At 40.2% G+C, this 23,797-nt stretch overlaps 1 protein-coding gene and 1 long non-coding RNA gene across 5 annotated transcripts in view; one reads left to right on the top strand and one right to left on the bottom strand.

Moving 5' to 3' along the window:
* Window positions 1-5,029: 5,029 nt before the first annotated feature.
* Window positions 5,030-19,478, bottom strand: LOC147756122 (uncharacterized). Its single transcript, XR_015326093.1, has 3 exons — window positions 19,245-19,478; window positions 18,662-18,833; window positions 5,030-6,929 (listed from the first exon to the last, which is right to left on the bottom strand). It is a non-coding gene; the product is annotated as an uncharacterized LOC147756122 (long non-coding RNA).
* The window catches only part of LOC147756121 (uncharacterized), a 56,559-nt gene continuing 51,708 nt past the window's right edge, over window positions 18,947-23,797 (top strand). The window contains exons 1-3 of one of the 4 annotated variants that reach the window (XR_015326092.1): window positions 18,947-19,297; window positions 19,471-19,644; window positions 20,792-20,856. Coding sequence is in view for 1 of the 4 variants with exons in the window: in XM_086986639.1 (XP_086842765.1) it covers window positions 19,549-19,644; window positions 20,724-20,856 (229 nt within the window). In the remaining 3 variants the exon portion in view is untranslated. Of the gene's footprint in view, window positions 19,298-19,470; window positions 19,645-20,723; window positions 20,857-23,797 lie in introns of those variants that run through there. The other 3 variants (XR_015326090.1, XM_086986639.1, XR_015326091.1) reach the window with 3 other exon arrangements.

Raw genomic sequence — 23,797 nt, 5'->3', positions numbered from 1 at the left:
CTAGAGTAGCCGACTTTCGTAGCGGAGTACTGCGTAACCTTTTTTTTCTCTGGGCTGTTACAAAAGAAAAAAATTTTTGGTGCTCAACGGCCTTACTTATTCCCTGTTCATCTTCAAGCTGGTTTCATTATCTATGTACATACTACTTTGTGGGGTTTATCGTTAATCTAATAAGCCTGCCATTTTTGCCCAGAAGCATAAACGTGACCATTACGTCAGTACAGTCTGTAAGACGATGGATGGTGCCATAATCGGCCACTGCCGTATATGTAGGCAAGCTGCCGAAGGAATCGATCATCATGTCCAACTAGCAGAAGGATCGTCCTTCCATTAACGATGGTTAGAGACGTGGAGATAGATATGCGAAGTGTCAATAGCTAATGCTGTGTTGACTTCCGCTAAAATAACGTGGCTTACAGGCTACCGTAAAGAACCATTCGCCACTAAGATGAGTTTTTCATCCATCCGCAGATCATGCGGCCATTTGTTGCTTAACTTAACTTACTCGCTTACGTCTATGGGTATACGGGGCTACATTCGGCAAAACTCTTGCCTTAAAGGGATTAACTTCAGGCACCTAGTAAATTTCCTCCTCGTCAAAGCCATGTCATACGACCTATGCGTCTCACCGGGGGTCCTGAAAGCCTATTCGCCAGAATTACAAAGCTAATAGTACATTATCAGAACATGCAGTGTGAGAAAGGGTCCACCTTATGGCGTATTATTGACGTACTACTATATTATTTTGTAGATAGTTCAGTGCAGAACCATCCATTCGATATATGGAATAATTATGGTAAAACAGGATGGTATCAATAGGAAAATTAAGCTTCGAAGCTATTACCGTCTTATCCCTGTGCACAGCTAAATGTCTGTGTAGCGATGAAGATTTTTCACACCGTGTATATTGGGTTGTGGCGGTGAGTCCTCGGCTGAATGAGTGGTCAGGATTAGATATTGCTCATCAAGGCACTTACGGTTACCACTATTCCATCCTGTGCTGTGTGTATAAGGACGACAGATCGCTGCGACATTAACGTCGCTTTTTCTCGCCAATAGGCATCAAGTGCGGAGGTTCTGCTATAAGTAATTCGTAAAGACGGTCGTGTGCTACAGTCGAACAGCGGGAAGCCATGAAAATGACTATTTAGGTCGAGTACAACGTCTATTCCATAGCCGTTACCGCCAATTATAGCTCTATAAATTTATTGTTCTGCCAATATAGTGATAGAAAGCCATATTTAGAGCCATGTAGCAAAAGACGCATATATGTATATTATGTTGAAATGGCACGAAATATTAGGAAATCTAAAGGAGCATAAGAGTCTAAATAAGCAATTTCAGGGAACCACGATGACGGTCTATGCACTTAAGTCTATTCTTTACTTATGGCCCCAACCTCAAAGGGCAAACACGACCCGATGTAGCTTTGTAGGAGTACCTGAGGCAGATGTGTCGGTAACACTGGGCTATAGGTACTGTTATAGCGTCCAAATGTGATCCTATTATATATAGACATTACGTTGCTCACTATAATAAACAGATTAATTAAGGCAGCATTAAGTAGAACAATAAGAGGACAATTTATAACGCAATGTCTGTCACTTCTACAAAACCTTGGTAATTACCTTTCTACTGAAATTTCCCATTATATTACGGCTTTTTAGTATTACAGTTGTGTAAATTATTATTCTATATACATTCCGAGCCTATGTTTAATTAGACATCTATCGATCGACAAAGGGAACAAAAAATTGTGACTAATTAACGAAACAAACGACCTAATTTTACCGTTTGAAGGAACTCCTGCTTTGCAGGATCGTGTAATACGGCAAAATCATGAAAGCTTTCTAAATAAATCACACTAACAACATGAATAACAACAACAACAACGTAGTTTCTATTCAGCGGTATGATAATAACAATTTTTGCTTGACTGGCTGCCTGTCTCGACCCTAAAATGACTTTATCTCTTACTCCCTTTGAAAACTATCTAGCTCAGGATCGTAACGTAAGTAAGACGGAATCAATAATTCTGTAATAACACTGTCGTCGTTCGAAGCGTGCTACGATCATGTAGCTGGTAATACTGCCGCGTCAGAAACGCCCGCGACGGCTATTGCATGCGCGACGAGAGGTTTTAATGCCCTCGGGGCAAAAAAATACCACAGCTGCCATTGGACAAAGAAAAGCAGCAACTACTATTTAGAGCAGCACTATTGTACGCATTGTAATCGCTGACAGATCGGTAGCTGTAAGATCGCTGAGGTTTTGGAAGCCTAAGTTCATAACGTAAAACGGCCACATTGGGTTAATAGTTTTATTATTATTATATATAATGTATCAGTTAAAAAAGAAAGTGGCTACTAGAGGATTCGCCGCCAATTTCGAACAATTGTGTTACATTTAATGCTGTTCCTTGTGCGTCTTTGTGCACAGTTAAATTATTCTATTTTCTAACTTTAATTACCCACTCAAAAATGGATTTTTTTTTCATTTGACACTAGTTAATTTTTGTTAAATATAATATATCGTTATCGTGTAAATGTAATTGCTGCACTTATTACTTAATTATCTAAGAAGCAGACTGTTGCCTTTATTTCTATCAGGAGGTAGAGGACGCTCCGAGCTCTTTGTAATTCATGATACTGGAACCACATTAGTGAAGTTTCAGGCAGCTGGAAATTTCAGTTGTAGAGGCCCTGTTTCCGCTGTCAAACCGTGCAGTTTCTTTGCAGCAACCTTCGTTAACGTCGAGCGTTCTAGACAGACTTTGAAGAGAATGCTTGTAAACAGGGACCCTAGACTAAACGTTTGAGAGTAGAGGTTCTCGGCCCTAAAGCACTTTAGACGACATATAGCAGGACGTGAGCATCCTAAGCGTGCAGGGCTGTATGTAGTATAAACAAATATAAAATTAAATATCGCCCGCTTCAAAACTAATTAGATTTTCCAAGGGCGTCAGACGATCAGGTCGCTGGACGGACTCGCGAGCCTGTCTTCGGAGAACGTGTCCAGTCTCAGGCCTCAGCCTCGTTTGGCAAAATATTCATATCAGGCAAGTCGGCAGCTTAAGTTCTTTTTCTTTTTTTTTATTTATAAGTTTACTTTTCAACTTTATAATATGCTAGTGACTTTTTTCTGCCATAGACCCTATATCGTCCATTGTCTGACTACCTGTCCCTAAGCCATCAACAAACAGCTGCAAAAAACAATGCAGAAGTGATACTAGGTAGTAAGTTCCATTGCAACAGCATTGCAAAACAAAATGTTGTGCACGATCGTTAACTAGTTGACGCATGCTGTATCGTGCATGTATGCATATAAGTGTTAAGTGAGTTTGTCGAAATGTTGCAGAATATCCCGTATATTCTGTGACACCAAGACAGGCGATAACTGAGCTCTTCAGAGCGTTTACCGCATTAATGGATGCTAACAGTGATCTATAGTAGATAGTGATCTATAGTAATAGTTTTCCTGGGCCGCATTCAAATTAGTCAGTCCTTAAAATTGTTTATGTTTTACTGCAGTTTACTGGACACTTATATAGACCTTGGATGGATAATAAAACGGAGTATGTAGATTAATCTCAGTATTCAGATTGGTTACTATTGATTACGTAAGCTTGCGCAACGTCGAATAACGTACTCTGACTATATATGACTATATGTAAATTTCTATAAAGAAAATAAAGATATCACTATGTGCAGTCTAGATACGCTATATTCGGTAAACCAACAGTAAGAAACTGGCAGCACTATCTGAAGTATTGAAATATGTCTATTCTTCCATATAGGCTGGCGATACACTCGCATGCGGTGGACTTGTGTGTCTGGGGTGGAAGAAACTGAATATCCGAAAGCATACTGAAGGCCTGGAGCGGTCCACATGATGGTTTGCAAAGTAAGCCTTCTTCTTACATATGTGCATAAGAATTATTACTTACCCATGGATATTACCTAAACTAAAGTATCTATACTAACTAACATTCAGAGACGGGAACCTTTGATCGTAACTAATATATGTACTATGTCAAAATGCTACAACGTACCACAACGATCTCTATCCATAGAATGTTTATCTGAATGCGTCAGAGAAATAACAATTGTCTAGCTATCCGTTGTTATATGTTGTATCCTGACATATCTATGTCGCTAGAGGAAGTAGAATGAATTCGCTTTCAACAGTATGGCGTATTCAGTATGTTACATTGATATATATATATATATTTCTTATAAACGTTTTGTGGGTTTCGATGCTTTGTTCCCAAACGCGCCGTCCGCAGCCCAGCAACTTGGATAATTAATAATAATAAGTATCTTGGATTGAGCTGGATTGACCCGATAGACGTCAGTCGCTCTTCACATGAGATTCTTCAATGTCAGCCAGTGAATTAATAGAATCGAAATTAGCTGCTTCTTTAAGGTAAAGACTAAAGGTAAACTACAAGAGATGGTGCTGTTTGAATGATGCAAACGAATGGATGAGTAGGAAATACGTACAAACGCCGTTTGTTTCTTAGAGGCGCCTTCTGTCCTTTTCACACGGTTTATCACAAGTATGGATGTTGGTTTCATACAGCCAGACAATAATTGCTTTCTATGGACGCTCTGAATACTATAATATTAGGATGTTGGATTAAAGGCGCAATTCTGTGTCCTAAAATACCATGAGATGTTTACTTATTAAACATATCCAATGGTCATTTACCTGCGGTAGACCTTGTGATGTATGTGGGGCAAAATAAGCAGGGTACGTTTATTTCGAACAGTTTTATCTCCCTAGATTAGTTCGGTTATGTTTCACCATGATTCCACATAAGGCGTCTTTAAAACAAGTAGTATTCTTGTAAGTCGAAACGTGGCCATACTCTAATTAGCCAGTGTTATGCCCCTGCCATTTCTTCGCCAATTCGCCCCACAGTTGTTCGAGTAGATGTCTTGTATTCTATTTAAAGGGTCCTGCTACAACAGGAAGCGGGGCAGATGATAGTCACTTGGAAGTCTCTTCCTGTTTATCATGGCTTTTGACAATAAGTGAATATTTCATGGGACTGATAAAACCAGAGAAATGTTTTTATTTACTAAGCTAATTATAGTCTACAGCTCTCTTGGTGCTTAGCTTTCTTACGAAGTGTAGGCAATGGTATAACATGTTGAAATATTCAACGATTTTTGATTCTATTATATCGCTTTTGCAAATGAAACTTAGATCGAGCCACAAAATCGGATCTTCAAAAGACAAAAATTAATAGAATCTTAATAATACATTCTTTAAAACAGCGATCAACAAAACGGCGTAATAAAATGCCTGAGCTGACCTTACCAGAATGCTCCGGACTGAACGGCCGCAGATCAGTGATTCGTAATGCAGTAATCTATTACAATAATGTATCACATAGGTCGTGGGTGGAATTGGTAATGCAATGGTAATCATACTGTATGCGTTGAACCTTTTTTTTTTTAAATTGTTGTAGATTTATATGTCCGACCGCTTGCCTTCTATATCTAGTTTTATTGATTTATCTGATTTACATGTTTTATTGCGACGGAATGATTTTACGTCAGGAATATCGAAAGGAGATGATTCTGTTTGGAGGAACTGAGTCCCTACTATTTTTTCTACTTTCGTTAGCATAATGGCCTTTAGTGATCACCTTTGTGATAGTTTTGCATATCTACTTTTCGACCACAGTATCCTTGGAAATGTAAAAACTTACTAAGGTGTATGAGAAGGGCGCTCGTTGATTCTGGTAATTTCTGTTTATAAACAATGTTTCTTAAAGGAATGGGAATTAAAGGATTTGAGATAAATAGCTCCTGATTTTTTTTTACTTGATGAAAACTACAAGAGCATCTACCATGCATCTTCGCGTAAACGTGTTAGACGCTCATATCTGAGCAACACCATTAATACAATATGCCTTACACCTGACCTAGTAATAATCGGAAAAAATCAATAAAATCTTTACCAAAATATGTCTCTGAAATAGATTTTTGATCAGGTTTTGTATATGATTTCTGAAAAAGTAAAACATCGTCATTCAAAATATTCCGTATACATATATAATTATTTCTGTACAGTTGCGAAGGAAACGGCTGTCACAATGTGGGGCATCAGACCACACTTTTTCTTTGCTTGACACAACCATTTATTGATCCTGAGTCTTCCTTAAGGTCGAGTCGGTTCTGGTTATCATGTTTTTTAGCCTCTACATTTCTTGAAGCGGGCAAAAACACGTCTACTTACAGACCAAAACATGTCAGTTGCAGTAAACAATTCATACATTTTACTGTCAATAATATCGTAGCAGGGCTATTTTATAAGATCCAGAGGAAATTTCCACGGACGTTCCGGAGGAAACGGAGCGAACGTTTCCAGCAGGCTGCTTTCGACTTCCATCTGCGCTTAATCACTGATCTTTACAGAGGTCCTGTCAACGTACGTCACGACAATACCTAATAGAGGAATCATCGGAAAGCCATGCATACGAGCAGCACCGTAACAACGTTCTCTTCAATTACCTCGCACAAACAATATCGTTCTCTCGCATGTGCGTTGACTTTTACCCTGACTCATCTTTCATATTTCGTTCTCGTGTTGTCCATCGACCGCCATTCTCGCTTGGCACTTCGTAATCGTCTCAGCTGTAGCACAGCTGCAGGACGTATCGACTGCAAAATACACAAAGGACATTTATAATGTCCTTCTCTATCCTGTTGTATTATGGCCCTGCCAGGCTAAACTCACAGCTCGATATCGGCTCGATCACCCCTATCCTGTTTTAGCCTATTAGTCGAACATGGCGGCAGCGGTGGACACTACGATCTGGTTAGTAACTCTCTTCCGGGGGACGGCAGACAAACGCATGGGGGCATGAGAATAGCTTGCTCGCTCGTCAGTTCAGTTACGGCATTTTCTTCGCAGCACTACGAAATATATAGACATTTCGATTAGTTGCCATCATCACAGCCGCCCCAGTTACGTACCTCACTCTAATGCGTGTGTACATCCATTATATACGCCTTTGGAAAGGCTGTGTAGAAACACAGATCGAGAGACGCCTATGGAGAGGGAGGATGGCAACGATTGCAGTTCGTGATGTATTACAGGGCATCGTGAATCAACGCTATGTTGAGTATATAATAACATACAGTGATTTAAAATAACCTTTTTTATTCACACAGCTGGTGAAGCACGTATTGCTGGCAAGACTAGAAACAGCGACTCCAATCCCCTTTAACCAGAGGCTCTTCCAACCATAATATATATTGAGTTGTCGAAAAAAGTACTGACCGTTTTAAGCCGATACTCTATTGTCTATATTTGACCGTAATATTACTAAATTGAATATGAGCCATTTTAATCGATTATTTGATGCATTTTCTGACAACATCATAAACCCATTATTGCAGAGCTTCTGTGGTTCCTGGGCGACAAATGATTTTCACATGTGTCTGTTGAAACTAAGTTTGCACTATTAAGAGAACTCTGCAGAGATAAAAACAGATGATAGTCTGATGGCCCAAGATCATGATCAAATTTCCCATTCAAACTCTTTCAATTTTTACCTGGTACCTAAATGTGCGTGTGGTCTGGCATTATAATAATGAAAAACAACGCCTTTTCTATTCATTAATTTCGGTCGATTCCTTTCAGTGACTTATTGTGGCCCTCTTAGCTGTAAGAATCAACTGTGTTGCCAGGCCGCAGTAACTCATAATGCACAATTTTTTTTCCCATCGCAGCTAGCTCAAAGCGCAGCTTTTCTCGGCATCAATCTGGGCTCGTTACATATTATGAGGCATATTTTTTGTCGTGTGTGATCCTCACGTGTGATTAACAGTTTTAAAAACAGCTCGATTTTGTTGCGTCATTATGGAGTTTCGCAGATGACAATAGATCGAGTAAATTTTTTTGCGTGACACCCAAACTTTGTCTTATAGCCAGCCTTCTTCAAATGGTCAAAAACTGGTCGATGGTGGATGTTTAGCTTCAGGATAGTATCATAACTACGTACGTGTCGGTCTTGCTCAGTTTTCGCAACAGGTTCATAAACTTTTCCGTAAATGGTCGACTACCACAATGAGCACATTTCACATTGAAATTTCTATAATGGAAGCGACAGAATCATTTTTGGGCCATTTCTTCCGATAACCCATTCTTGGCCACAAACGCCGCACACTTATGGGTATAAAAGGCATCCGTGCCTCTATTATGATGATGTAGTATAATATATTGGATTCTTGCTGAAATTTCTATCTAGAGTCCGAATAAAAACGTCCTGAAAGCGTTAGCACTTTTTGCAAATTTACACTGACTCAACGAGACTTATACTAGCTAAAATATATGACTTTAAAGCCATTTGGCTAGAAAAATGCTCAATTTCCTTCCAACAAAGCTATATTTCAATCACGATTTACCTACCGTACCGTATTATTACGTAGGCGTAATGTGGATATTTCTAGTCCTACTTCTACGACTGCTATTACTAATACAATGCGATTATCACAGTTATCACCGTTAGCATTGGCCAAATTTCTGGAGTAGTTATTCTAAAGTTGTATTGATTCATCTAGTTTTCACATTGTTTTTACGGGCGCTCATTGACACACCATGCAGCATATAATGATAACGAACTTTAGTATTTTGTTTCTGTTGATTCCATAATGGTCCAGTTTGCTCTTGCCAACATCTTAACATTTCCTGTTACTTTCATGCGAACAGTTTTGTTACTGAACGCGCCGCTGTGCCTGCTGACCGTCGCACAAAGCCTTGTGTAGGTCCAGTATTGGTAAGGGATACAACGTAAAGATGTTATCCTAATGGTCTGCTACCTAATGGCTTCGGTTAGTAGAAACCCGTTCGTTTACCGCCTTTTTCCAACTACGGCCATAGTCATTCCTCTGATAGGCCCACGCGCAATTATTATGTCGGTGTCAATATTGGCGATTTCGAGTGTTGCGAGTCTCGGATGGCATGGCAACAGTACGCTCCGAGACAACACTCCATATGAGCCTGCTTTATGCCTTCCGCATCTCGGTTTACAAGGCCCTTATCTTCTATAACTATTAATTCGCAAACGCGTGACTTCAGCTCGATCACCTCCCTCTCTGATACCTGCTGGAAACTATTATTGTGCGCTGGTCGACCATGAGAAACTATGCACTCACCTAGATACGAAGCTAGCAACCTAATAAGATGTCAGCAGAGGCGTCCCTGGGTGCTTCGCAGAAATAGTCGAAGTATGTGGCCAGACATACTGCCGCTACCATAGCAGAACCCGTAGCAAAGGCGGTCCCGCTGGCAACGTAGCTGATATTGATAGGCACATGGTAATAGTGGTGGGCCAATATACAGTCTATACTTTACCACACAGTGTAGATAGGTACCAGTTAGCTGTTCGCAGAACGACTACACGATGGACGACGTGGCGTTGGTGGCCGCCGATGAATTACTCGAGCCGTGGCTATGAAACTCTAGTTAACCTACTAGTCCGGTTCACCTATCAACTAATGAGGTCGTCCTCGTATCTGACGGGCGACAACGACGCTTGTTAACCTCCGACACTTCATCTCTATTTGCTTTACTTACGCCCCCACTTCTTCTTTCTTCTCGCTTGCCCCAATTGTTAGCTTTCGCACCACGCCCTGTCAGCGTGCAGCATAATACATAATTATCTCCTTTACGTTTCGCAAAATAACGATCTATTAATGTGCCGATACAGCTTATACATACACAGGGGTCAGAGGCAGCCACAACTAATAGCCTACATATAGCTACTGTTTTCGCCGACGTCGCCATCTTACAAGAGTGAACTAATAGCAGTTTCACTTTTCTAAAGGACTCGCGTAAGCAGAAAAGTATAGCTTGCAGAACAACTCGGTTTCATACGGTGTGCGATGATCGAGCATGTCAATGCTGACAGGGGTCAGTTTTGAGCAGACACGATCAACAGGAAGTAGTCTATGCTCGCTGCGGCTTTTCCTCTCTCGATTCGTCTCCTGCTATCCGAGATAACCAAGATCGTTGGGTCGCCAGATATCGGCTGTGGATATCTGCCGACCAACCCATTGAATCCATGGTCTTGTTCGTTCATCAATAGTCGATATCTTTAATTGTGGCTTATTAACAGAGTCATGGTGCGACCTGTACAGAAGCGGGCGAGATGATTAGGGTAAGCGAGAGAGCACTCTATGACCGATGCTAGATATCGAGCCGAATGAAGACCTCAATATAAACCGGAAACTGTTCATTCGGCATAAGCTAAGCCTACCTGGCACGTCGAATCAACTATGATAGATCGTTCGAGAACGAAAATACAAAAGCGAATCAAACTTGCCTCTACGATATGTGCAGTAGCATTGCGTCTCGAGCGGTATTGTTTTGGGCTCTGTCTATTGGCAATACATAGGGATACGTACGCAGACCATGCTAACTGTAAACCTGTTATCGCAATTTGATAACAATCCATCCACAAATGCCAACTCCTGCTCGATGCATATTTTCAATAGAACAGTTGATTACACGAACGATAAAACATCAGTTAGTATTTACTGTGCCCAAAAATGATGACTGCAATGGCCATAAATGTGCAACCATTTACTCGTAGGTCATATATGCATAAGAGTCGACCTCTGATATACACAAGCATGCGCTCTTTTGCGGGGGGATGCTTATTGGGGATGATGCAGACCCTTTATGTGCCTGCAAACTTCAGCCACATCTTTCATTAATATGCATAACAAAAAGATTAGTTTTGTACCGATAATGCGTGCTAATGAAGCTCCATTAGGGCCGAGGTTTTCGAATAAGTTTTCTTTTTTTTTCGTTTATTTCGACCAATTTTTCTCTGCTAAACAGTCAATTGTCCGTTCACGAACATGCGACTCTGCAGATTGTAACTTTACAAATAAATTTACGGAAGGCGTTACAATAAGCAAATCCGAATTATGTTATTATCTATCAACCATATAATTACTCAGTTAATCATTCTGAACGCATGCGCATCTCCCAGAGCAGTCACTGTCGTTTTTTTTTCTGCTTTAGTTTGTTTCTGGCAGTATGACGCACAAATGCTTATGACGATAGAAACAGAAGGACTTCGATGTTAAATACGATCCTTTCGCAGACACGTTCTACGAGCGCCTATATTAAAACTGTATGTTCGGAATACCGCTGCGTTGAGTTTAGAGTAGGGAATAATAATGAATACTTTGAACCTGTTGAAGCACATTTCGCTTTTTCGTCTTTTGATTCTTCGGTTCTGCGGTGTTCTTTTAAATTCATTACTGTTCCTAGTCAGTAGTTAAGCTGTGAGAAAGGCCAATCCTTGTTTAGCTCCCCTCATCCGTGGGGGGGATCAAACGTTTAGAGATGCGTAATCCGTTCCGTTCTATGTCTACTACGAGACAGCAGACAGAACTATAAAGAGGTCGTCTTATCGCGTGCGTATTGATGTCCCAATGTATTTGGCTGGCGTCAAAATATTCAATTATAGCTAAGCGTATCAGAAATTCTATGCATCGCTCGTCGTATGAGATTGCGAACACTGTAGGTGGTGGAAAAAATACACAGTAAAGCTTTCATTGGTGTGTGACTTTTAACGGAGGGGTAGATTGCGGGAAAAACGGAAGAGGCAAGCGCACCGAGGAATACCGAGCGAAAGTAATTAGTTCCCGTTTCTGGATATCTCACTGGAGTGATTAATGGATTACATTGAATTTTCTGCGCAGTTTTACTGGTCAGAAGCACTGCCCATGTGAGAAATATCTGGTTCAATATTTCTCTTTGTCGCATTGATGTGCGTTCTTTGCTTTCTACACTTTTCTTCATTAGCAGTTGACCTTGATCGAATAATTTCCGTTCTATGAGTGATCACTTTAGCCATCCGGCGAGAAAAATCCGGGCAAGACTACTCTTTAAATGGCCTGTTAGACCTATTTGTGAACTTCTTTTTATAAATTACGCATTAGCCCACCAGCTGAATCGGCTGCTCGTATTCACAATGTCCGCATGGTTTTAGAATGCCAGTAAAAGTGACATAAGCAATTCTGATAACCGCGCATTTCAACTGTAAACTTGAAATAGAATAAAGTTATCCTATAGCCTCTGCCAATTAAGTGTCATTGAGTATGTGTTCTTGAGTGGTTCCAACATTTAACGGATATTTTCGCTCGCGAAACTTACATTTGATACCATCTAACAATCTGTTAGTGCGTCATGAGTGCAATCGTTTCTTCAAGTAGCGCTACTCATGTGGCAACTACAGAGCTGTGGGCATATATTAGTCGGATGATGGGTTCTTGGGTCTGGCCTGGAAAGCAGCAGTGAGTAACCAACATATCAAGCGGCCTATCAGAAGTAGGAGTACTGGCACAGTCCAAGTTTCGACTGGGAGAATTCCTCAATCATATGGCTACTGACTCGGACTCCACAGACTGGCAGTACATCATCCGCTCGTTTACGGCATAATATAATACAAACCAATAGTTTCTTATAGCGAGAAAAACACTGGACCGCTATCCACCCTAAAAGTTAGAGGAAGTTCGTTATATCGAAAAATGACTCGAAAAGCAATCTATTATGGTCGCTAGTGAATAATCCTGCCAGAAACCTCCGCTGACGGTTTGGGGAAGTCCAGCTACTCCAAACTAATAGGATCACTAAGTAAGCAGTCGCTATAGACGAAAAATCTTCCTACAAAACTACGTATAATTATACCGAAACGTTATTATTTTCATGTAGATCATTCTTGATGAGGCAAAAAAAAAAAACAATGGTTCTCTCGATTACATTTTGATGCTGTTATGTTCTCGTATAGAATTTTGTGTAATCAAAAAAAAAGTATTGCCCATTTTCTGACGAGAGGGCTTTATGACTAATATGAATCGTATTAGGTCAGCGATGGTGTCGTTTAAAAACAAATATATTAGCAATAGGTGTGCTAACACTGTTGAAATAGCTTTATTCAAATAGAGCGCCTTGAAAATTCACTATATCTTACAATTTTAATACGGTAAAGGCACAAATACCTTTCATGCCCATAAGTGTGCGGCGTTTGTGGCCAAGAATGGGTTATCGGAAGAAATGGCCCAAAAATGATTCTGTCGCTTCCATTATAGAAATTTCAATGTGAAATGTGCTCATTGTGGTAGTCGACCATTTACGGAAAAGTTTATGAACCTGTTGCGAAAACTGAGCAAGACCGACACGTACGTAGTTATGATACTATCCTGAAGCTAAACATCCACCATCGACCAGTTTTTGACCATTTGAAGAAGGCTGGCTATAAGACAAAGTTTGGGTGTCACGCAAAAAAATTTACTCGATCTATTGTCATCTGCGAAACTCCATAATGACGCAACAAAATCGAGCTGTTTTTAAAACTGTTAATCACACGTGAGGATCACACACGACAAAAAATATGCCTCATAATATGTAACGAGCCCAGATTGATGCCGAGAAAAGCTGTGCTTTGAGCTAGCTGCGATGGGAAAAAAATTGTGCATTATGAGTTACTGCGGCCTGGCAACACAGTTGATTCTTACAGCTAAGAGGGCCACAATAAGTCACTGAAAGGAATCGACCGAAATTAATGAATAGAAAAGGCGTTGTTTTTCATTATTATAATGCCAGACCACACGCACATTTAGGTACCAGGTAAAAATTGAAAGAGTTTGAATGGGAAATTTGATCAGGATCTTGGGCCATCAGAGTACCATCTGTTTTTACCTTTGCAGAGCCCTTTTAATTAACTCTGTTGGTTTAATTTCAACGGAGAGATGCATTATTAAAATTATATATTTCGCCCAGAAATCACTCAAGTTGCACAGTAATGAGATTACGCTGTTACTAGAGAAGTGGTGGAAGGTCCTCGCTCAAAATATACATAGTTCAGTGATCAGATTTCAAATTATAAAAAAAAAAAAAGAAGGAAAAGAAAAGAAAAGAAAAACTGCCTCACTCTTAGTCGAAAAACGGTCAATACTTTTCTGACGCGCTAATATATCTCAACATACGAGGAGTAATATATATATATATATATATATATATAGTTTGCTAATAGCACGCTACTGCAAATACTGAAACCGTTGTATCGGCAATTTTTCACGTAAAGCAACTGGCCAGCGGCCTACGAGTTTTTCTGCGTCTACCTTTAACGAAAGACGTCGTTTCGGTTCAGATAGTGAGTCAAATGCTGCTGCGTGCGCAGCCGCAGCTGAATGCCCCTGCTAGGCCGACCTATTGGCGTCGAGTAAAAGTGGATTTGTTAATTTGGTTTGCAGCGGATAGTCATGTTCGGGCAAAATGTCTGCGCGGACATGTAGCTATTGTGAGCTCGACCTCGATACATTTCAAGTACAAGATTATTTTTCCTATCGATGGAGAGGTGGTTGTTGACCGACTGGCCGTTCAGCGACTCAGGGCATTGTATATACATATACATACGCGTAGTTGGATCCCGTAGATTCACGCACCAACTGGACGACAGATAACGAAAAGTCACCGTAAGCAAACTGAGAAAAACATCAGTACGGGCACGACAGAATCAACAACCACAACAGATAATGAATACTGTGAGGGTTCTTTACCGAGTTACGCAGCCTTAGTTGTACTAGGGCTTCCTTCGAATCAAATCGAGCCCAACAGTTACACTGAGATCGCGAGTTTATCAAATTATCGGAAGTTTGTACAAACAATAACGAACTTCGTTACGAAGACAAATGAATTGTTGCAAAGTGATACACAGAGAAACGAGCACTCTAAGACTGAAACTCTAAGAGCACTGAACTCTCTGAACTCTAAGACTGAGCACTCTAAGAGTGATAGGTTCAATATTTAAAACTCGATACTAACAGCCACGTTTCAATCAGTTATATGTTAAACTCATTGCAATTTCTCGTTATAATAATAACTATTATTGTGATTCAGATCCCCAAATTTGAGTCGGGTCTAGATCCTACTTAACTTAGATGAGTTTAACGCAATAGAATTTTGAGAACACCTCGTCGTGCTTTTTTAACTACAAATTTCCCTTTACTTTTTTTTCGGTACCTTGGCATTGGCTTCGCTGGCCTGATTGGTATCCGCGTATTCAAAAGCCAAGGTGCCCTACGTCAAGCAGCCTGTTGTTTCGGTGAAATACGTCGGAGAGCCAGTTATCAGTTACAAGTTACGTCCCGCCAAATCCGTGTCATACGGCTGGGAACCCGTCTACCCCTCCGGTTTGTGGCAAAGAAAAAAGATAATCCACTTAAGTTGCTCCGGTTTGCAGCAGAGGTTCATCAGGTTATCGAATTTTGCGTTGTTCTTGCTTGCTAAACACGAATTTCGACGTTCTTACTGACTACTGGCGGAGCTTAGCTTGATTGCTTAATATGAAAAAATATCTGGGTGTCGTAGTTTGTATACGTTTTATAAAAACGTTTTGGATTCCCAGCAAATAATGACCAAAAATCGTCCCCATCAATACTAAACTAATCGAATGGGATCAGGTTATTAGAAGTTGCGGTGAAACGTATCTATGCTACCACAGTCGAATATTCCTATCAGTGGTATTGTCCTGTGTGACTTTTGTTAAATTATATTTTGTTATTGGCTATATACACATGTAACAACTATTCATTAAAGGACAATATGCCTCCCAGTCTGACATTACTACAATTCATATTATCAATTATATAATTAGCAATAACTATTTCTAATATTACTGACTTACAGACGAGCGGAAAATATATATTTAAATTGACGCTCTAGTACCGTCAAGATTTTGTCAAAAAGTCATTGCGCTACAATGGCATAATGAGCAAATAGAAAAATGAAGTTGATTTATCTATTGAAAATATCCAAAATCAACTAGGTAGATGAATGAAATTGGTATACCGTAACTATCCAAAGTGGATCCAGCCGTGATTTACCCATCTCAATGGCTACTTCTACGGGCAGCTTAGTACAGAGATTGACTGCGTGTGAACTGAGTACACAGCCCGGAGCCAGCACTCTGTCGATATTTCAAACATTTTCATTCGATATCGTTTTATGTTCAAGCCGCTATACTATAGTGAGGACTGTTCTCAGAACCTATTCGGATGGCTTTTTTGGTGCGGCCTTGAGACGCCGAAAATTCACCGATATATGAAGATCAAAGAAAAAATGTACCAGGCAATAAGTACATAGTCAAAAGTGTACACACCTAACCTGGGACAGACATTTTTGACAGCAAAAGAAAACGTCCATCGGTAAGGGGTTGGGGGGTGACATCCACGTATATATAGGTCTGTGGATTGGTCACACAGCCGGCATGAGGTTGAAGAGAAGGACAAAACTAGTACACGAAGGAGTGATAGGCACTCGCTGTACCAATTCTAGATTCTGGCGGTCCGGAAGCCACCGAAGAACTCCTATGGGGTATCTGACGTGTGCTAGTCAATGTAGTGTGAGTTTTAGTTGAGTGTGCTGCGCTTATAGCCATAGTTACATTTAGAAAACGTGTTTTTTTCCTTAGTAGAGACTTTAGAATGTTTTCTTCGGTTGCAGGCACCTATTTGTGTTCTCTAGCTTTTTCATATAGAAGTTGAATAATTTCAATTTCCTGCAACCTGTTTATTACTGTCGCAATATTGGTAACTAAAACATGAACTTTATAATTATGGCTTGTTTTACGAAATTAGATGATCCCGTATAATATATTACTGGTTGCATGGCTTTAATCCTCTTCACTTACCTCTCATGCTCGGCACTCTGGTTTCACACAATGTCCTCCAAGGGCCAGATTAATCGGCCCTTAAATTAATGTTTTGATCGTTGCAGTGATTTTAATATCTCAATCGATAACCTTTAGCGGTGAGAGTTCGACGAAGTAAAATCCTACGTCTTCGAATGCATGGGCTTGCCACCGTCTGCTACCAAAAATGTTTCCGCTTTATGTACGGTTCTACTATCTATTTTAAGCACTGCTTGTGACAGCTAGCCGTCTCTTGCCAGAAACGAACCGCGCGTCTACGTTCGATTCTGTCGTACGTCGTATCACGTGTAAGGTTCAGTAGGCAAACGGGGTGCCACTGCACCTCTATGGAGACGTCATTGTTTGGAGCTGTGTTGTCGGAATATCACGTTACGTCCCCCTCTTAATGATACTGGAGCCTGAGTAACTTTTAGTTTTCATACGTTGCAATTCCGTACCAGCGTTTTGCTTTTGTTCATCAATGATACCGGAATACTGGTCCAAGGAATGATTATAAACTTTTATACAGAGTTCACCCGTATTCCACCTCTCAGTCACAACAGCACGTTTTCCTACGTTGCTCTGGTCGGTGGTTTGGTGACTAAAGTTTGACAAACGTTTTAAAAATAACCGCTTTTGTGACGTAGACATTTACTTTGTGGTGTTTGACGTACCACGTAACAGTTTTTTGCCACCTATGATTGGGGTTCTGCAGTTCGCTACGAACTGAGCGCTGTGGTAGCGCTGTTGTTCCGGTATTTAGGTTCCTTTTCTACATATTTACAGACTAATTATCTCCGAGATAGCGCAGAGGGTAACATCTCTAATAACATCTTAGAAGCTTAGCCTTTGTTTAGTATTACATTATGTTAGCTGGTAACTTACAAATAAAAAATTATCTCGATCCGATGTAGACTGGGTGTAGACTCTCTCTGTTTCGTGCCGAAAGCCAACCATCTGATAGAATAGCTAACGTCTTAAGCACCGCACGTAAAACGCCAAAAAGCATTTAACAGACCAACTGCTCGTCGTGTCATCTCGTACTGCTGTCTGCAGTTTTAAGTCCCTGGCACACGGATGTACCTTTGGGAACGCGTGTTTCATTGTTTTTAGGTAGAAAGCAAAAAAATTAATGCAGTATAGAGAGCTGATGGGGTAACGAAAGACTGTTTACGAGTAGATGTAGCGTAAACGTAACTAGTTAATTACTATAATATTATATGCAACGTTTTAGATGCTATACGGCTGTGCCGGTGTCAATATTTGGTACAGTTTATAGCTGTGAATTGAGTTGAACTTGTAGGTCTTACAGTGCCAAAGCTGTCTGAAGCGTATACATAATGAGCTCTAAGTTATTATTATTATGCAGGCCAGCTGTCCGAACGCAGGCAAACCAACTTCGTAGAAACTATTCAGATAAGGCCGAAGCGACAGAAAACATTTGCATCCTAATATGCTCTCAATAACGAAACCGGAATAATCAAGAAACGAAAGAAAATAATCGCTTTTACGATGAAATTCGCATACCGAGTTTGATGCGTTTGTGAAACCATCAAGTGACCTTTGCATGTTGTTCTTAGGCTTTTTGAACTGGCCTGTCTGCAGTATCCTTGTTTGATACCCTTAACACAAAAACGCGATCGAACAAGTAGTTTTACTTCCTTCGGTATGAAGCAAGGCATCAACTGATTGTAGAGATTAGGTCTTCTTTTCGTTGTGTCAATTATTAAATGCAGCGTGTCTTAGTTAAGGTAACGTTTAAGTGAGCCACTTTTTACCTTTTTTTCTTTAGCTAAAACAGCTAAAGAAAAAAAAGGTAAATCTCGTCTGTTCCCAGGATACCTCCTGACTACTAACTTAAAAATTCAAGCTATTAAGTACAATATATACTAGCTTTATCTGCAGATCTGTTTTAGTCCTTGCCTAGGTACATACCCAATGTGACCTGCTAGCCAACGATTGAATTTATTGAACTCAAGTTCAATGTCTATAACACAGCGCCTTTTATTTTCAGTACCTTGCTCTCAGGCGTTCCTTCTACAATAGTAATAGGTAGAAATCGGGCTTCAGGCCAGGGAGCTCAACCTAAGCAATCCGAACAGACCCACTGCAAGAAAGAACAGGTTATGTATTTTGTTTTCAAAGGTCCCACCAAAAACCTAGACATGCGTAGAACCTCACTTGTATCTAAGTTTAGTGAACAAACACTTTACCATTGCAGAACCATATACACAAGTCTGTGCTTCAGAAGCGTGACTATATTCCACTCACCTATTTTCTCGTCGCTTTAGTTAAGTGTTGCGTTTGAATACTATATAGAATGTTACAAACGTGATAGTATACAATACTGCATCTTCAGTTCGTTCCCGTGAAGTCATAGAAACCTTTTTTACATTCTACTCCACATACGATTATGCAAATTGTGACCCCCCATTGAGATACAGGGGTCACGAAAGCTTCCTGTTATTAGAGTAACTTGGTTGCGTGTGCCTAAAGTTATTTACTGAATAACACTTACTGCCGATGTAAACTAGCACGTTCGTGTCGAAATCAGCACAGCGACTTCATCACGTAAGGTTTCACAGTTAGCCTGCTTTTTCTTTAATGTTTAAACCGTTATTAGAATTGAGCAGTTAATTCCGACAGCAGTTCAGCTAAAAATTAGTCCAAATCTTGCTCCAAGTCTAACTAAGTGACGACTTTCAATAGTGTTGGGTTGGTCATGTTCTTTGCATCGTGTTCAGTGTCAAAACGGGGCATATTTGAATGTCAAATGGTCCGTGCATGAAGGAATACGATGGCATGAAAAGCAGATCTAAAAGATGGTTCCATGTGCGGGATTGAGTGGTGCGGATTGCAAGAAGTTTCTTGTCTTTCTGTGCACGTCGTACCGTCTACAGCATCGGCCGTCTGCTAAGGTAAGCTGATGCCGAACAAGAATGAGACGTCGTGCAGATGTTGTAGCGGAAGGGAAATGTTCAGTAATAATATACGTAGCCAAGAATTCTAACAACACGTCTGTGTTAACGGTGAGGCAGTAGACACGATTAGTCTTCTGTTTTGGATAGAAGAAAAGATAGCCGTTTGATACAGTAACCATGTAAAGTGTACGTTCCGAATGAGCGTTCATTTCAATCCGGGCGTTAAAGCAATGCGTCGAATTAGGGACAATGCCATCTTTGAAGTATATCCACTCACATTCGTACCCCTACGTGATTCAATCCTATCGATGGCTAACCCCACAGGGAAAATGTTAGCCAATAATTATAGGTGCATTTTGATACATAGTTAAAAATTCGCAATGCTCATGTCTAGATCTAAAGAGGCAATCCAATAAAACACCAAGCCGCGATACTGACAAATGGTGCTATCATTTTGGCAGTTATATTCACTAAACAAAAGAAGTTTCCTATTCTTTTCCTATTCCTGTTCCTACGACATTTAATACGTGCACAACTTGAGGGATGATAATTTTATTGATGGTACCATATAGTGCCTCTAAGTCAGTTTCGGCAGACAAATGTTGTCTTGCGTAAATTCGCTGTTATTTTATGACAGATCTGTAGACCATATCATCAGCATCCAGTTTCTATACTACATCCTTGTTTGTCTACTGAAAATATTTGTAGTGCAATATGGTAAATTGACCGTAGAAAATTGTACAGATTGATTTGTATCCGCAGTATGCATACTCGCTAAAAGAAGCTATTACATTTATCATTCAAGCACAAACGAGTCTGTGTATAGTATAGTGTGGTATAACAATCAGTTCACAAAGAAGTTAAACTTAGTTGAAGGAAAACTAATTTATAAGATAACTGTAGGCACTTTTATTTTCTCTTTTATTCTTTATTTATCATCCGAACATTACTAGCGGATGCTATCATACGGAGCTGAAAACGCTCTGTAATAAAGTTGAGCACGGTCTAAATAATTGAAATGTAAGTTCCTTACATGTTACTTCTATCAAAATAATAAAACGTGTTACGATTTTGAGTGTGGACCTGATTCACAAGAACCGAGGTCTCTTCAGCGTATCGTTAGTTTTGCCTTAATGCTCCACAGGATAGGAGAAAATCAAGCTTACTGGAGCATAGCTGATTGTCCCCACAACGCTGGAAAGAAACGAGGTAATGACTGATTTTTATCTTGACCTAACACTAATTAGGCTCCAACCACGGAGCCTCAGGTTCTGACCTGATGAGCAATCTTGTGAGCGATCTTTCACAATGGTATTGAGGGTTGTCATCGCGGGATGACAGCTGAGAATCAGTTATAAACTAATAAAAACTTAGAGAGAGAAGACCATCAAATACTTAAGAAGTAGAGTAAGACCTGGCAGACCTATCAAAGCCTTTAAGTGATATATTGTCTTTCGGTTTAGCTATTTTCCTATTCACTAACCCAGCACTTTGAAACAATAGAACTCTTTGGCGAGTCCATGATCCACAGGTATGACATAACAGTTGCTCGTGAATTCTCTATTTAATCCGCCAAGTCGAAGCAGATGTCCTGTTTTAATATGATGTATAAATTGTGTCTCCGGTCATCTCGGATAGCTATGCTAATGTGCATTAGCTATAGTCTCAATTTTGATGCATAAATGTATATATATTACATAACATTTAGTTGGATTGGCCAATTATTGTTTAATTATAATGAGTAAATTAACTTATTTTTGAACTAAAAAAGTTCCCAACGAAAGGAAGAGCCTAGCATAGCATTGATAGCTAGTATGACCAGCAAGGAAGCGGCCATTACATATTAGTAGTGTTGCTGAAACATGCCGTCTTACCAATATGGCAATAGTCGTTGTGCAGCAGAGAACCCTTTGTATTTGGCGTGACGCTCAAATCCCTCCACTGCTTTGCCTGTGTGCCAACCTTATCTAGGTTACACGGTGAACTAACGCCTGCTGAGTTATTCGTGCCGCACGAGTGTGCTATCCACAAGTTCCTATGTTCTATCCATCCAGTTGGTCTGTGGTTAAATAAGTAAGCTTGGTTGCTCCTCTACCCTCTAAGGAGCTCAGTTTTATCCTTTCGGGTCGGGGTATCTTCATGCTGCCCTATTTTCCTCAGAAAGCATTACGCATAGCAAATGCCGCACCGCTTGCATTAATGCTACTGCTGACAACAGTTGTTCTAGATAACGGAAGAGACAGGCTTGTGCTGTACGATGAAGTATCGTAAGCTGCTGATATGCGTTTGCGACTAAGCGCTAGACGGCTCTATGTTGAAGAGAGAACATCTATGGCCTGACACTTCTTTTATGGCGAAAGGCATCTGAGGCGTTCACGTGATAGAATCAGGGGTATCCGATCCTGAAACGATTCCTCGTCTGATCCCTTTCCAGTCGTCCCTTACTAAGCGGCGAAAAGTGCATAACAGACCCATATGTTCTTATCGCACAGAGCCGAATCATCAGCACACTTTTATAATGTATAAGGGATTTAGGGTCGTTCAAACTAAAGTTTGTAAGAATTTTCAAAGGCGGATACACAGGCAGGGATTTTAAGTTGACAAAAATATAATTTTCAATACACGCTTATTCGTCACCAATCAACTGAATGTATGCAGTAACCATTCACATAAATATAATTGATATGGTAAAGCATTTCGATATCACGCGTTGAATGGGCTTTATTAGCGGAGATGGGATTCATTCGGTGTAATTAGTACTTACATCGGTCATTAGAGACGTACGTGCGTGGGGTTTCTATGCACATAGGTACTCGGGTTACACCCACTTCTTGTACTACCGGTGCCCGTTGCAGTAAGAGAGCTGAGGTGGTTCTGAACAACAGGTCCTGCCCAGTCTGTTCAAGGCTGCTAGCTATAGGGGAACTTTTAGTAGAAGTCACAATCTATCTCTTATAAAAAACATAGTCAGCGCAGTTGCTATTCCTTCATGATAGCTTGCAGTGCTAGAATTAATTCGGCCAACGATTCTCTGATATATTTTATGCCATTTCTTTTAAATAGTGAGCTTAAGTATGCAACTAGAGAACATTTTTCAACGACTGCATCACTAACCAATAATACCGCTTGTTATTCGGGTCTTATTAATATTTAACTTCATTGATAGCATTAAGTATTCTAAGTTAACCAACATGGCTATACGCGTTTGCTCCGCATTAAATTTCGCTGTAGTCAGACCTCTGTATTCTGGGTTAATTTCTTCCCCTTATAATTAGCAAATATCGTTAAACCCAATTGATCGAGCCGTTTGCGAGCATCTGCAAACCGTTGGTTCGTCCACATTAACACACACACACACCACAAAGCGCTTTACCTTGAAAAACTCTATACGGTTGTGGAAAGTCTTTTCTTTCAGATTATTCAGGATAAGATAGCTAAATGTCGTTGTAGCACTGTTTAACTTTAGGCAGGCGATACGTCGTGTTGCCCGTATACCTTTTACAAACAGTAATCTTCAGTAGATGTAAATCTAAAACACCTTTCGTAGAATAGTTTCGTTTCGACAGATTTCCTTACCAGGAAAATGCAAGGAAAGGGAAATGTCTCTTTGTTTCTTAAGATTCTCGTAGATTTTTTTCAGCTGCCACTTATCTGCAGTTATATTTACTATAAACTCGTTTTAGTGTGGGCTGAATGCTCCTAAAGTTCGTCGAACCGTGAGACGTTTAGAGAACGATAGCGCAGTAGGTAGCCCGCTTAATGCTCTGGGCAGGTGCGAGTTCATTTCGATTGATGGAACGAAAGCTCCGGATATTGGACGAAGCTTCGACGACGTTGCAAGCAGGAATATAACCGTAGGGCCGCTGGATAGCCTACTTGGGCAAGCCTGAATATACTAAAGTCACTATATTCGTATTGTATTAATATTGATGGTTTAGGATGTTGTTGCCGATATATCATTCCAAGCTGGCCGAATGTACCAAAAGGTCAAAAGGCGTAGTATTTGTAATTGTTATCTATATATTTTTTAAGGTTATTTAATGAATTTGAACTCGTCTAAAAAACGTTGATGTTGTAGGTCAACAGCATCTGCACGAAGAGAGTTTGGCCGCCAACTGACTTGAGTTCAAATAGACAATTTGGTTTAATT

The sequence above is a fragment of the Varroa destructor genome, unplaced genomic scaffold, assembly GCF_002443255.2.
Source record: "Varroa destructor unplaced genomic scaffold, Vdes_3.0 BEIS01000004.1, whole genome shotgun sequence".
In the NCBI taxonomy this organism is placed as follows: Eukaryota; Metazoa; Arthropoda; class Arachnida; order Mesostigmata; family Varroidae; genus Varroa; species Varroa destructor.
This window is presented reverse-complemented; position numbering and strand designations above follow the sequence as displayed.